At 37.0% G+C, this 16,481-nt stretch overlaps 1 protein-coding gene across 1 annotated transcript; it reads right to left on the reverse strand.

Moving 5' to 3' along the window:
* Window positions 1-4,691: 4,691 nt before the first annotated feature.
* Window positions 4,692-16,201, reverse strand: LOC107092619 (sodium-dependent neutral amino acid transporter B(0)AT1-like). The gene is made up of 12 exons (XM_015387199.1): window positions 16,003-16,201; window positions 11,140-11,280; window positions 10,576-10,713; window positions 10,302-10,483; window positions 8,763-8,873; window positions 8,552-8,664; window positions 8,325-8,453; window positions 8,077-8,233; window positions 6,281-6,485; window positions 6,035-6,194; window positions 5,790-5,952; window positions 4,692-4,935 (listed from the first exon to the last, which is right to left on the reverse strand). The coding sequence occupies exons 1-12, from the start codon at window positions 16,199-16,201 to the stop codon at window positions 4,792-4,794; spliced, it is 1,842 nt and encodes a 613-aa protein (XP_015242685.1). The 3' UTR covers window positions 4,692-4,791.
* Window positions 16,202-16,481: the final 280 nt, after the last annotated feature.

Below are 16,481 nucleotides of genomic sequence, written 5' to 3' on the forward strand. Positions count from 1 at the left end.
ACGAAAGTAATCCCTCCCTGGGATTATTAAAGTATTTCTGATTCCTGGTTGATGGGACAGGTGTTGTGAATGAAACGGTACCCAACTTGAAAGAGCTCCTGTGTTTCGCTGAATATGTGCATTGATGACTGAAAGACATCTTCTGCTTTCATTTATCTGTTTACTACAGTCTGTTGAATTCATGTTCATGTGGATTTAAAGACATTTTAATTAGTGCAAAAAAATGCAGGAGGGAATATAAAAAAAAGTGATCAACCAAGACTTTCGCGACCCCCTTGCAGTACCTCGACGGACCCCGTAGGGGTCGTGGACCCCCTGTTGAAGACCTCTGGCCTAGAGTGTCTCAGATGCTGCAGCTCCGGAGAACGTGCAGGAGATCCAAGACATGTCAGGAAAACGTATCAGAACAGAAACAGGCAGGCTCAGAGGTCCACGAATCCAAAGCCAGGTCAGGCAAACAGAAGAGGAACAGGCAGACTCAGAGATCCAGGAGTCCAAAGACAGTTCAGGCAAACGGTTAAGGCAGGAACAGGCAGGCTCAGTGGTTGAGAGGCTGAACAGGTCAGGATCAGGAAATTAGAAACACAAAGGAACTCTAGAAACACTCTCACACTGACTAAGGAGAAGATGATACAGTAATCTGGACCTGGTGACTGGATAAAGGTGCCTAAAATAGAGGCAGGGGCAGGTTGATCAGACGAGACATAATGAGCAAATGGGCAAAGTTATATTGGTGAATAGAATGAGTAATTAAGCCAGTCATCACTGCCAAGATCATGACACAAAAACTCAGTTTTCAACCTCATGCTAGTTAATTTTTTTCATTTAATTTGAGGATTTGAGTCTGAGTTTGTTGAACCTGCTTTGTGCTCCGGGCTCCTAGTTTCTGTCAGCTGTCATGTTTAGTTTTTTTTTCTTTTGCTGTGGACTGACACCTATGAAATACTCTTAACAAAGTGAGTTTCCAAGAAGAGGAAATTGTAAGGTACTCAAGAACAATTTGGTAAGATTATCACTAAGACTATACCTCACATGAGGAGGCTGCAAGTCAGTGTGCTAATGTGTGTGGATAATTATTTTCAGATCCCTCATTTTATACATTTAAGATGGGTAGAGCATATTTTTTATTTATTCATGTATTCACCACTAGATGGCCTCAGTAAGCATCTAAAGCCTATATGAGGGTTAAAAAGCAAAAGTTTACCATTAATCTGAATGTAGGCTATAAGTTCAATCTCATTTTTCATTGATTCTAATTGTCTTTTTTTATTTATTTTTTACATCAATAGTGACTCGTTTTCTGTACTGGCAAAGGTCTGATACGAATTCAGGTTGGCCAGGTCAAGGACTACTGTAAGGCCCTCATAGATGGGTCATGTGCCCTTAATTCTGATCTCGTATCGTCATTGCAATTCAGTTCTTTAAATTAAATATTCAGTGCCTTAAACTAATTTATTACTGCATAATCAGTGGTAGCGGAAAAATAGTCCTTAAATTTGAGGAAATTGGCACAGGAAAATTCTTAAAAGTATAGGAACAGTAGGTTCAGGTCAAGGAAACAAGAAGACCAGTTCCTAGCATCAAGGCCTTCATCATACAGGAAATGATGACACACTTCAGTCAGATGATGCCTAGCATTTTCAGGCAACAGAAAGAACCCAGAGTCCACTGCACAAGCACATGGGCTTACAATGGGTCTGAGATTCTCATTCCGATACCTGACAATAGGCAGGGTACTTATAGCATATGGACCTTTGCTTAGCCACTGCCAAAATGGTCATGTAAGATGATCTTGCAGGTAGAATAACATTCTCCTAAGTGTCTGCAGACTTGGCAGCATCTGCCATAGGGCTTCCAAACTTGGTGTTCTTTGGAAAAGGCCAATCGCCCTGTGCATTGTTGGTTAGAGCTCTGACAAAATGGAAAAATTAGTAAAACATCAGGGAGGAAAGATGAGAGCAGAGAAATCATCTGTGTTCATCACCACTTCTTAATGACTGCCATCTTTTCTTTGCCTCTGATTTTCACAGGTTGTCTTTACTGATGTGAGATGTTCTTTGTTACATTGAGCTGTTCAGTTGTTTTTCTTAATTTTTTATATACCAAGAAAAAAAACATTGTTTACAATTTAGAAGTTCATTGTAAATGTAAATTGTAAAAATATATTAATGAATTCTTCAGTTGTATTTATTATTAAATAATCATTCTTGAGCATTTACTTCAAAACATAGACTATTTCCCCACATTTTTTACTAACTTTTTTCTGGAGGTTTTTTTTTTACCTTTACCAGGGATCTCAATAAATGTAGCTGGAACTCAGCTGGGGAAGTTAAACTGCAGTAATGGTATAATTATGTCTGATCTGTTGCTTTAACACTCATAAAAATGGTAAGAAAATGCTAAGAAAATGATTATATGAGCAGTTTTGTCAGAAGTAAAGTGCTGAAAGCAGGGCTTTTTACACGTCCTCCTTTTGTTCTCTAACTTAATTAGTTTTCTTCATAGGTTTGATTGTACAAACAGATATTGGTAGCTAGAAACTGTCCTTTTTCGTTGACTACAACTCTTGATAATCTTCTAGATCTATGTCTGTTTGTTCATATGCATAAAAGTAAAAGTCTATTTATAAATCAAAGCTCAAGTTGATCCTGCCTCTGGTTTTCACTCTCCTGCAGACAAAAACCCCCGACTACCAATACTTGTTCACCAACTAGTACTTTGCTGGAAGTGAGACTGTGACATTCAGTAGCATGAATGAACTGCATGGACTCAATGTTTAGGTGAATGAATCATATAAATGAACTGATTCTAAAGGTTAAACACACTGAAAAGAGCCTCAGTTTTCATTACTATTATGCAAGCTTTAACAGTGAGTATTATTTCTCACTGTTACGTTACGTTTGGATTAGTGTGGATTAATTTCCTGTGATTGCAAAGTCTCCTAAAAAAAAAAAAGGTGAATCTTCTCCTCTGTCCATATAAATACTTTATTCCCTCCCATTCTAACTGGTTATACAGTTGTGGAGCCTAGTTACGAAGTGCTTGTACACAAGCATCTCAACTTTACAGCCTACCAATAGAGTGGGAGGAAGAATAAAAATTTTTAGTGTTTGTTTTTGGTGTAATTAAAATGTTGACATTTATATGCGATTACAGAAATGTATTCATCTTCATCTTTAAACAATCTAGTTTTTATTGGACTTCTGTTATGTGTATAATGCCTGTGAGGAGGGCTGGTGATTTAAGTCCCCGTATTAAACCTAAGCTAAGGCTCAATATTTTGAGTTTGCACAGTTCTTAAAGTCATAATAAAATTTACACAGTAATAAAGGATTCTGTAGTTGTATAGCATACCAATTGATGATAATAGTGGATATAGGGAAGTGGCAGCCTAGTGGTTGGGGCATTGCGCTTGGATCCCAGAGGTTCTGAGTTCAAACCCCACTCCCACAGACTGCCACTCTGGGTCCCTGAGCAAGACCATTACCCCCACACTGCTCCCCAGGTGCCGCACAATGTCAGCAGTAATGACAATTAAGTTGAATTCTATTCAAGGTGGATCTAGCCTCTATTTTAAATGAATGAAATCATTACCATGATTTACCTCATTGAAAGTGATAGTTTGTCAGCTATTGTATTTACATCCTATATTTTCATCTGATTAAAGCACTTTAGTTCGCTGTTGGAATTTATTGACATGTCTATGGCATTAGTATTCTGCCAAAAGTTCACACAGGCAATAAATACACATACAAGCAGCTATATTTCACACAAACACTCATAACCTACTCCTTAAGGGCATGTTTGACATATTACATGTGCAAATAGAGTCCCACCGGCTCCAATATATCACACTGCTTTTCTGCCCATGAGTTGTTTGATTTCCACACAGGCAGCCTCCCTCCTCCTGGCTTCTGGATCTTTCTATGATCTCTCCTGTCAACTTCTGTCACTTTGAAGGTGTTACCCAGCGGACAAAGCAGCCAGCCTGTGATTGGCTACTTTTCAGGAAATCCTGAATCTTGAAATCAGGGATGATGGGAAGATAGATGTAGCCAAACACAAAGCAATCTTGGACGAAGACCTGTTGGGGATTGTAAAGACTTTAGACTTAGGTGGAATTTAATTCTGATGACCAGCCCAAATACACAATCAGTGTACAGACAGGCCCAAAACAGGTCAAAAGTCCAAAGCAAAATCTAGAAAAGAATATGTGGGAAAACTTAAAGTATTATTGTAAGGGTAATTTTTGTGACTATAAATAATAGACAAATGTTTCAGTCTCCAGGTGTGCAAATAGCTGCTGAAAGCAAATGTGCATGAGCCTTTTCCTATCCTTTACATCAATATGCTGCTTGTAAAAATATACTCAACATCATATTTTTTTTCTTTGTTTCTGATCCTCAGCATCTCAAAATGAAAGAATGAAAATAACTAATGAGAGAATCTCCATCCTTAGTAGCAATTGCATCATACCAAAAATATTTTACACAAGATCAGAGACAAACAAACATTGTAAACATTCTGATGTGTAATTTTAGGCATGCCTGTTTTTAAAAAGTCAAGGAATTTATTGCACCCCCCCACCCCCCACCCCCTTAAAAAAATAATAAAAAAAAAACATAGTAATCACTATTACATCACTGCTCATGTTCTGTCAATATAAGGGTAGCATTACTTTTTGGCTTATTTTATGTACTAATAGTATAATTTACAGTAAACAGCAATCGAATATAAATATCCTACTGAATATTATCATTCTAATGAAAAAAAAAAGAACTTTATATGAAACTAGTTATTTTTTCCGCATGAAACATAGATCAGTCTGCATAGAGCATAGATAGGCACAGCCAGGCTGGGGACTCCAGCCAAAGCGAAGATAGCTGCATTGATCCATGAAGGGTATTCCACTGATGCCAGAGCTGGAAACATGTCCTGTAACCAAGGCAACAAAGAACAAGTTTATCTTCTCAGGATGATTGAAAGTGCTGTACATGAACAAAACATGGCAAAGCTTTATAGGGGTAGGTACTGAACGCTAGAAAATAAACATAAACTAATGATAATAAAAAGCTGTCCCATAGAATAGAATAGAATAGAAAATCAATTCTTTGTTCCACAATGGGGAAATTCTGGCAATAGACTCAACTTTTATTATTTGAATTTTTTCTGTTATACTGAAATGCATCAGAAACATAAACTAATATTGTTTTTTTAACATCTGGAAGAGAACATTCAAAGGCAACTCATGTAAAGCATTTTTTGTTTAGCACTTTTAACTGTTGTCTTGTACTGTAGCTTGTTCCAAATGAGAGGATGTGAAGTCATGCATTGTCTAACCAAGAAACGGTTCATTTTTAAAATTTATTTTAATGCATACAGTAGTTAAAAGGGTAGCATTTAGCTGCTTATATCTTAAATATATTTTATCTTAATCACAGATTACTCAGCTTGGAGTTTCAAGGATTTTTTTGCTTTGTTTTAGAGTTAAAGCTAAAGACTACTAAAAGCAGAGACAATTTATTTATACAATCTAAAAAAATCTTGTTAATTTTGAGGAGACACCAAATTAAATGTTTGTTCGTGTAAATAAGTTTTCAAAAGATTGAATCAATTGTACCTTGCAAGAGTAAATAGCAGTATTTGAAAAGGAGTAAATCTGTAAAGCTGTCAGTGTTTATTGCATCCTAATGGAGGTATCTCCTTGATTCTCCAACCTTTTAACAATCCAATTAAATTAATTGGGGTTAAAATGACATATAAAGTGGTCTCAAAGTTTAATATCTTACAGAGTTGGGGTCCCAGACCAAATAGGTGAGCTTCTGTTGTGCTTGAGTCACCAGATAGAAAATCAGGATGACCAAGACGATCAGAGGACTGATGACTCTCCATGTGACCTGCCAGAAGATTGATGGCTTATGACCAACCATGAACTCTATGTCTTTATTGAACCTGTTATAAAAAAGAATTTTAAAATATATCATGTAATATGATTACCTGTGTATCAAATGACAATTTGGGAAAGTTTACTTACCTGTCTATGCCGTAAATGTAAACAACTGCTATCATCTCAAAAAATCCAATGGTAAGTAGGGGGACTGATCCGGCAAAATTATCAAACAAAGTGACCCAGTAAAGACCTGAACGCTGCGCAAAGAGCAGGCAGATGATGAAGGAAATCAAACATGTCAGCCCTGGAACAGATATGGAGAAGAAAATAGAGGAGCTGAAGATGAATTCAAAGAAGAACGGTAGGAATGTTTCTTAAAAGTCAGGTTACCGGTCAGTACTTCGTGGGGCCATTTTTTAGGAAATAATCGTAAGTCTTTTAACGGGACTACCACTCCTTCAATGTTGCCAAACAGAGTAGAGAGTCCCAGACAGAGGAGCATGATGAAAAAGAGGACTGACCAGATCGGGGAGCCTGGCATCTTAGTAATGGCTTCTGTAAAGACGATGAAGGCCAGACCTGTTCCTTCCACTCCCTGAGCAACCAAGCACACATTAGGATTTTCATTAAATATGATCTGATCAGAGGTTTTTGAATGATCCCTGATCATCTTTTAAACCAGAAGATAATGGGTCAGTAGTAATGGTTGATTCCTTTGTCAAGCTTCTTCCTGGTGTGACTGTGTATTTAAGTTTATTATTCTATGTTGTACTAAACCCATGATTTTCTTCAGCTTCCTCTTGTTCCTTGTATTAATTAGTCTCCTTCCATCGTTAAAACACTCAGTGCTCTTCTTAACCTGTTTACTACTCTCTTAATGGGACTAGGTTCTGTATGTTTAAGCTTAGTGGTTTTCATTGTTCCTTGCTAGGTTCCTCCACTGTATCCTAGATTGTTCCTCGTCCCATTCCAATTGTGTCTATTGTTCTAATCAAATGCTTCTATTAGCCATGCTGTTTGTGGGTTCTTGCAACCTCACAACCCATGACAGAAGAACCCATCCGGAATCATTAAAAACCAGGGAGCTTTAACACAGATTAGTTGTGATCAGTGTGCGAAATACCTGCCTTCTCCATTATTTTTGTAACGTTGTTGTCAACATTACGTCTTTCTTCTGTTTGGCGTACACATGTTTAATTTGAATACGCAAACAAGATTGGCTGGCTCCACTTGGCAAAAAACAGAACATATTTGTGAATAAATGTTTTGAATTTTAAATACTGGACTGGACAGCTTAAAAACATTTTGGTGACCATTAATGACAAAAAAATATTTAATTTTTACATTTTTTTTTTTTAACACAATTTAAGATCCCCTTTAAATTTTGCTTTTGAGGCTTTCAGGGGGTCTCATGGGTTAATCAGGGGGGTCGACCCCCCCCCGGACCCCCTGTATTTCGCACTCTAGTTGTGATTAGAGATGGGGACAACAACGTGAGTCTAAACAGTGAAATGCTGAGGTAAGTATCTGAGTAGGGGAACTGAGAGAAGGAGACTAATAAATACAGGAAAAAGAGGCAGGCAAACTAAAACCCAAAGAGAATTGCATATTAATAAGAGAATTATATATAATTCATAACCAGATCATCAGAAAGAAGCAATAAGTCAAACGCATAAGAATACACTAATAAGCCAACACTTTGCTTTACGAAGTGTTGGCATATTAGGATTATGATTTTACACATAAAATAAAACTTACAGAACAAACCCCAGTGGTGCAGGACTGCACTTGGGCACCACTGACAATTAGAAAATTCATAACAGGTAACAATCATCCACAGGAGACTGAAAAGACTTGTCTAAAGGACGTACAAACTGACCACATGAAGCAAGCGACCAGTTGTTGTACACAAAAAGCAGTTCAGGATGCTTTGAAAACAACTAAGGTATGAAATAGATTTAAATTCTATTGTGTTTCCTTCAATGCTGCTTTTAAAAACATCATTGGAACAATTAGAAAAAGATGTCTTTAAATGTCCTTCCTTTAGTTCTTCCTCCACAGAGCATAGGACTGAATTTTAGCACAAAATGTTTGCATTTGGTTTATTTCCTGACCAGGACAAGATCAGATTTTAGGATATTATATGTTTCAGTCTTCTGATAATATTATGCATCTATAATACTTACCTCACTGAGAAGTTTCTGCATATCACAAGTTTGGATGTTAAGTAGAGAAATGACATGAGGATAGGAGCTGTTCAGCTGATTAAAGGCTTCATCATAGCTGGTTGATGTGATGTTGTCCTCAGGAAGATTAAATGTGTTCAATAATCTCACAATGTTTCTAAGAATTAAAAATAAGAATATTTTATACAACTTTGACAAGCACCAGTGGTCTTTTTCCTATAATATGCAAAAAGATTGGAAGTACTTACTCAGAGATACAGTTTTCGTATTTCTCTGTGGCTCTGAAGCCAATGATGGAGTAGGTCACCAAGGCAGCATAAATTGATGTGAGCCCAGTTACAAGAGAGAGGATCACAGCATCTTGCACGCAGTTGTTACTGTGAAAAAGAAATGTAAACAAACAACCAAAAAAGTTTGAAATTACACTTCCTTTAGAATATAAAATTCCTCAAATATAAAAATGTGCATCTCTTACTGAACAGGGTTGTAGCTTGAAAAGGAAATGAGGCCTCCCCATGCCAAGCCAAAGGCGTAAAACACCTGAGCTCCTGCATCCAGCCAAGTAATCGGTTTAATCAACTCATCCACCTTCAAGAAGGTGACACACAGTACAGAGAGATGTTCCTTTAAAATATGAAATCACAACAACTTTTTTTTTCTCGGTTATAAAATTTTACAAAACGCACGTCTGGTGTGAAGAGGAATTTGATTCCGCTCACGGCACCTTTCAGAGTTGCTCCTCGGATTAGGAAGATCGCCAGCACAACATAGGGAAGGATTGCTGTGATGTAAACGGCCTAAGGAAATGAAGAGAAAAGGTAAGATAGTAGTAGGCATGGCTGGCCCAACAAGTGTAAGTATAACAGCTTCTATACCTGCAGGAGAAAATTATCATTTTAATGCATTAAAAACACTTTTATAAAAGAGTTTCCTGCTGGTTTTGGTTTTAATACATTCATCTCTCATCCTCTGATAAAATTGATAAATTTTGACAGCTACTTCCTAGTCTCTAATGAATTGGATTGGTATTAAAGGTATTGTGGAGGACTCTTTAAAAGAACCGCCCTCTCCACTTAAAAAAAAAAGTGCATTCAAGTTCATGCACACGCCCATTTATCATCATGCACGCCCTGTTTAAAATGTGCTGTTCTCATAGCTCATACAAGCTTACTGTGTCCACATACAGTGGGGACTATATAGTGGACTTTATAGCGAACTCAGCTAACTGACCAATCAGACAGATGATCACTGCTTTTTGCTCTGTTGGTCACGTAACTTTATTATTATACATTTTACATATATACAGCCTATAGGCCTGGTTAAACTCCCCGCAGCAGTGTTTCACAGTGAGCTTTGGGTCTAGATACGGCTGAGGCGGTGAGGAAGTGGGGGCGAGTTTGTCCAACAATCGAGGGACATGACGGCGAAAAAAAGCGGGTATCCAGGTGGAAGAATTGTCCCAGCATTCTCGCACACCTCGCTCTTCTAGCTGGTCCAACTTCACGAGTTGTTTTTCACAATTTCGGTCATAAAAACAAAACAAGTCGGCCTTCTGTCTGCGGTCAACTACAATTTGGGAGAGGTGCAGCGGAGTGTCTGCGGAGGGGGCGGGGACTTGCGAGGAGAGCTCTCCGTGAAAAGCATTCTGGGATATATTTACCTCTTCTGAGGCCTTCCTTTCTCCTCATATACTTTTTAGACACTTTTTCTCTTACAACCCTCTGCCATTTTCTAAGAACCGGCGTGAGAAAGATGAGCTTCAATGACTGTCTGAAACCGTAGCTCACAAAACATATGCTGCTGAAAGTGCTCATGTGCACAAAAAGATAGTTAACAGGGCAACCAAGTAGGATGACCTTACGTAAACATAATCACCAAATTAAATCCTCCTAATTTAAAATTAGGAGGACCACTTATTTAGATGATCCACCAGGAAATAAAAGATCGTCCTCTGTATATTTAAAAAATAAAGCATATTAATTGGTACTCTTTTAAAACATAAAATTGTTTATGTTAATTAAAAGGTGTTGATTTACAATATGCAGACAATAACATGAATATCTGAAATAAAACAGTTTATATTTTTTACCTTCCTAGTTATGTTTCCAAAGTATTGTGAGGAAACAAACAACTTGATTCCTTTTTACTCCAATGGTCATTTTTATTTTCTGACTAACAAATTTAGGGTTAAATTATTTACCATCATCAATCAATTAATAACCAACCTTTCCTGAAGTGCTTATTCCTCTTATGCAGCAGATGGCAACTATTGTCCATGCTGCCAGGAGACAAACCACCATAGGCCACTGAATTTCCCCAGATTTGGCTATTGAGTCAGAACTGTTCAGAGTCTCTCTGTAAAAGAAATAATCCACAGTGGAGCTCCGTTGGCATTCCGATACAAATTCTGAATAGGGAAGAAATATATTGAAGTGTAATCAGCAATGAAATATGGCTGTAAAGTAGCCATGTGTTGGCTGGAAATTAGTAGTAAAATACCTGTCCTATTTTCATTTATTGGACATTGAGTCCAAGGCAGAGGTTCTTGAAAAGAATTGAAGAGATACCACAGGATCCAGGCTATTAGGGTGTTGTAGTACAACCCAACCAAAAAGGACACCAACATGGAGGCAATACCTTTACAAGAGACCTTATGTTAGATTTGAAACAAAGAAATGGAGATATTAAGCTCTATCTATCCATCTTCTCCCGCTTGGTTCTTGTCATGGCAGCCACTGCCTTCCTCCGGCAGTCTATGGGCGAGAGGACAGGTTGCCAGTCTGTGAAAGGGCAACACAAAGACACACAACCATGCACACACACACTCACACCTAAGGACAAATTTCATAAGCTAATTAACCTAGCAGTCATGTTTTTTGATTGTGGGAGGAAGTCTGAGTAACCGTAGAGAACCCACGCATGCACGGAGAGAACATTCAAACTCCCTGCAGAATGATCCCGGGCCAGGAATGAAACTCAGAACCTTCTTGCTGCAAGTCAACACTGGTAGCCACTGCGTCACCCTATTAATTTCTAATATACTGGATTTCTTTTTGTACTTACCAATTCCAGTCAGATAGGGGCTGATGGCTCTCCATACCCCCACGCTGCCTTTTCTCAGACGTTGGCCAATGGCAAACTCCATCAGTAAGAGAGGCATTCCTTCCAACACCAGCAGGATTAGGTAGGGAATCAAAAAGGCACCTAGATAAGGCAGCAGCATACCTTGTTAACCAACATGTCTGTTAAATATTTATGATTTGTAAGATGAAAGGAAATAAATGTAATTTATCCCGGTGAAATAAGCCTATGGGAAGTCCTATATTACTCTAGAGCAGGCATCCCCAAAGTCAGTCCTCCAGGGGCGCTGTCCTGCAGGTTTTAGAGGTTTCTCTGCTTTAGCACAGGAGATTCTAAAGATTGCTGTTCAGAAAAAGCCTTTTAATCAACTATCAATGTAAATCAGCTGTGCTGTAGCAGGTAAACCTCTAAAACCTGCAGGACAGCGGTCCTCGAGGACTGACTTTGGGGATGCCTGTTCTAGAATCTTTGTGGTCATTGTTATGGGCAGAAACTTGTGCCATCAGAAAAGGAATTTTAATTGCCCAAAATTAATCTGCATATGAAAAATTAAAAATATTGGTTTGAAAGTGAATTTCACAAAATTAGACCGTGTTAGTAATATGAAACTGAATAAAAACTGCATTTCATTAATTAAAATGGAATTAATTTCATTTAGATTTTTAATTTTGCAGTACAACAGGTAATAGAAAGGTTTCACGTTTCAGCTTCAGATCTCCCGCCGTGCCCCAGTACTCACATCTATACTCTTTTCCTTCGGGAACGCAAATTAAGATTACGTTAGAGCATACATTATAGTAAAGTTTCCAGACAACAGAGGACACATCACATATGAAGAGTCCACATGGGAGGGAGGAAGTTTAACACGTGGTGCAGAGACAACAACCCTGGCACCAGTGGCGGCTGGCCTTATCTGGCGCTAAGACATGAAAAAAAAAAAAAAACATTATTATAAAATTAAAATATTTCGAAATATATACATTGATATATATTTTTTAGAAGTGCAAGATAAATATTTAATGTTTAATGATGAGTAAGGCGCTATTTCATTTTTTGTCTGATTGATGACGAATACCGCCCAAGGGTGAAAAAATGTTTGGCCATTCTTGTAAAAAATTGTACATGCGCAGTAGCTCTTCTGCAAAACACATTAATAGAACTCCGGGCGCACCAAAGCTACACCTTACAACATAGTTGTAGTGCGCGTGATTGACGGGCCGAGTCGTGGAAGTGAAGTCCCTTAAAACAAACTTACCAAAAAGAAGCTGGAGGTGAAATCGTTTGGACCTGATCTGCCGAACATAAAAATTCATCAGCAGCCCAAAAGACAGATGGAGACGGTACACTCTTTTCCAGGACCTGGTTTAGCTATAAGGCTTGGCTAACTGCATGCAGCGAGGCTAAAGCTTTATTCTGCTGCCTTGACTGCCTGCATCCTTTTCAAATATCAGGATCTGACCCAGCATGGATTGAGACAGGTAGGACTGATTTAAAGCACTGTTTAGAAAAGCAAAGAAGAATAAACACTCTGGGATTCACATGGAAAATAATATAATATAGTTTACTTTTACTGGATGTTTTTTTTTTTGCATAGTTGCTCTCAAATATAACATTCTTAGAAAATAAATAGTTTTGATATATTACAAATATGTAAGACGAGGCATCAGAGCAGAGATCATGACAGTGTTGATCTTCTAAAAAAAAAAAGGTTTTTGATCTTTAAATGTTTATTGCTGTAAATAGAAGGGAGTTAAACCTTATTTTTCCCCTAGCACTTTCAATTAAGCTACATTTACTAAATTTAATTAAGCTACTGAAAAAAAAAATGCAACTGTTTTTTTTGCATTTATTTAATCATATTTAGTTACTTTAACAGAATAGTTTCATGTTAGCAGGGTAGGACGTAAAAAAATTGTGTTAAAGTAACTAAATATGATTAAGTAAATGCCAAAAACGGCTGCAGATTTTTTTTTCAGATAGCCTATCATTTGTTTACATGTCATTTGCTATGAATGTAATACATTTACAAACGTGAGAGTTTTGCTGGTGGTCGTTTGACATGATGCAGGACATCCGCCAAATTCCTGCTAGGTCCACTTCTCCAGGTTGTAATGCAGCCATACAGCTTCACTATATGCACAACAATCTGCTCCAATACTTTGGAGGATGCAGTAAAATAAAGTTTCAAGGTAAATTAATTCAGTTTCAAATTATTTAATTCAGTTAAAATTCAGTTTCCCTTTATTAAACACAGTTCCAATTAGGTGAAATTTACTTTCAAACAAATACACTGAATTCACTCTAGACAAGTCAAGTTCATTTTCTGACATACAGTTTAAATTTAGTTTCTCAAGTTAACTGATGTTCATTTCCCCTGTGGAAAGCTAAAGTCAGATTCCTTGTGTGTGCACACAGACTAGGCCATTAAGGTGATTCTAATCTGGTCATAAAATTATATCAATAAAGATATGGATAGATTTTAAACATCATGAATGTTACCTAGATTATGAGTTATTTTTTAGCTTGATTATACAACATAAAGCAAATAATTCAACATTTAAAGATATCTACACAATTTCTTTTAAAGTTAGACTTGTTTGTACAGAAGCATAATTATTATAATGTTATGTTTGATCAGATGAGCCTGCTGTGTTGCTAAGAGGTCAATTGAATGTACAGTAAACAAAAGTAATTATCTCTAGAGGTACGCTGTTCTAACATTACATTCTGCAAATATTTGCTTCCCAGATGTTGTGAAAAATATTACATCTAGAAATGTGTTTCATTAACTGTAGTTATTCCCCACCCCCACCCCCCAATTTTCCATATTAGCGTTTCAAGATTCAGAATTTTGCAAATAACATAAAAAATTAAACAATTTAAATCAGACAATTTAACAGTAACTCCACAATAAAATAGCATTTTTGCCAAATACATTTTTGATGACTGCTTATAATTTACTCCTAATAAAATGTAATTTGAAGAAAAGCTCCTTTTAAGTGAGAAATTTTTTTTTTTGTCTTCTTTACCCAACACTGTAAGTGTTAGCATTGATCCAGTTTGGGTAAATCGAACTCCAACATGCCAGTAAAACAATCTTTCCTCTTGCATGGCCTTTCTAATGAAAAAAAATAACAAATGCACTGTAAAGATAATTTTCTATATACATTTTAAGCACAAACCTACGGTGGCCCTGAAGTGCAAACTGCAACTACAAATCTAAAAGCGCAACTACATTAAGGAAATCGCAACTACATAAAGCAAAGCGCAACTACATTAAGAAAAACAAAACTACATAAAGCAAAGCGCAACTACATTAAGGAAAACACAATTACATTAACCTACCGGAAAAGGTAGGTACCAGTGGGAAACATGAGACATCGCTGATTGGACGACGGCGCCGTTTGACCCTTGAACCGGAAGTTGCGTCGTCTGAATGGTCCAGCTTTTTTTAAGTGTGTCTTCAGTGTACGCATACTAACTGAAATTTCGTGATTAGTCTTGAGCATATCCAGTATCACCTCGGACGTATGTCCTGATTCAAAATATTCCTGGATAACGGCAGCTATGTTTGGGGCGCCGACAATATCTATGTTTTCAAAAGCCGCAGCAGGCAGAATGACTTCCGTTTGGTTAATGTAATTGTGTTTTCCTTAATGTAGTTGCGCTTTGCTTTATGTAGTTTTGTTTTTCTTATTGTAGTTGCGCTTTGCTTTATGTAGTTTTTGTTTTTTCTTAATGTTGTTGCGCTTTGCTTTATGTAGTTGCAATTTCCTTAATGTAGTTGCGCTTTTAGATTTGTAGTTGCAGTTTGCACTTCAGGGCCACCGTACAAACCAGCTTGCAGGTACAGACAGGGTTTACTTATGGCATGTACCTTTTGTAACATAACCACTCTCAATAATGGGCTAATCATTAACAACAATAAAGATTAGTTGTTAATGTTAGGATTCATTTCTTTGAAGTGCCTCTTTTAATGAGAAAATATTTATTCAATACCACTAATTGTTCCAATTTAAAACACTTGTTGGTCTTTGTTAGAAATTGTCACATTAGTAATGAAAAACAAAAAAATATATATATCAGATACAACACTGGAAAAAAAATGTTATCTAAAGTCATTTTTTTCTTAAAACAAGTGCATTTGTTCTTGAATTGAGAAGGTGAGACACTTTGCCAATGGATGCAAAGTGTCTATCTTATTATCTTATTTTAAATAAGTAAAAATTATTTTAAAGTACTTTTAAAGTATTTTAAAAGTAAAAATATTCAATCCATTGGCAGATCATCTTTTTTATCTACTCAAATTAAGGGTAAATACACCCATAATGTTAGAAATATTGACTTATTTACAAATCATTTTTGCAGTGAACAGTCTAAGCTCAGTCAAGCCTGAAACATGCAATAGAGAATGCTTTTAAAACATGCATTTAGGACTTTATTACACTTTAATGTGTGCCCATTTAAAATGTTGCTGAATTTACATGCAGCTGAAACACACATGGAAACACAAATGGATTCTCTAAACTAATGTGTTCAAAGTCTCAAACATGATTCTGAGTTTCTTCATGAGAACATTAGAGAATCATTGATATACTCTGAGGAAAAATGCATGAGCATTTCTCTTTTTTACATGAGTGATTTATTAACTGTTTGCATGGCTGCAGGCTCAGGAGAGAAGTTACTGTCTTTAAAGAATAAATAAATAAAATAAAAAATTAAATAAAGCTTGTAGATATTTTCTTAGTCTTTTAGCCTTTAAGAGCAAAATATTCCATTAGTGAATCTCACAAGCTTTAAGATTTCAGTGCATCATTATGTGGTTCATTTACTGTATCATCTTACCTCCTCCATGACTCTGACACAAGTAGGGGAATCGCCACACATTCCCCAGACCAATGCAGAAGCCTACACATGTCAGTATGTACTGGGCTTTGTTGTCCCACTTGGGCCGCCCTCCTGCCTCCTCTTTTTCCATCCTCTCCAGCTCTTCATAGTTTGGAATCCGAAGCTCTAATCCCGGGTTGGGGATCACTAGTCTCATGGTGAAGAGAAGTGAACACTGAAGCGCAGACGGCGTGTCTGCTACGGCTTATACGTAGTGAGGACATGGTGTACACACGTTAACATTTACACAGGAGCCTACAGAGGTCATGACATAAATTTATGATCATTTACTACTTTGCTCCGTGAAACAGATAAACAAACAGCAAGGCTTTGCATTTATTCAGGACCACTCAGGTTTTTTTTTCAGGCTAGTGAATAATTGAAGAGGTACAGTGCCTTTTATTGTAGCTAAAAATAAAGTCAAAATCAGATGGAGC

The sequence above is a fragment of the Cyprinodon variegatus genome, unplaced genomic scaffold (assembly GCF_000732505.1).
Source record: "Cyprinodon variegatus isolate N-32 unplaced genomic scaffold, C_variegatus-1.0 Scaffold387, whole genome shotgun sequence".
In the NCBI taxonomy this organism is placed as follows: Eukaryota; Metazoa; Chordata; class Actinopteri; order Cyprinodontiformes; family Cyprinodontidae; genus Cyprinodon; species Cyprinodon variegatus.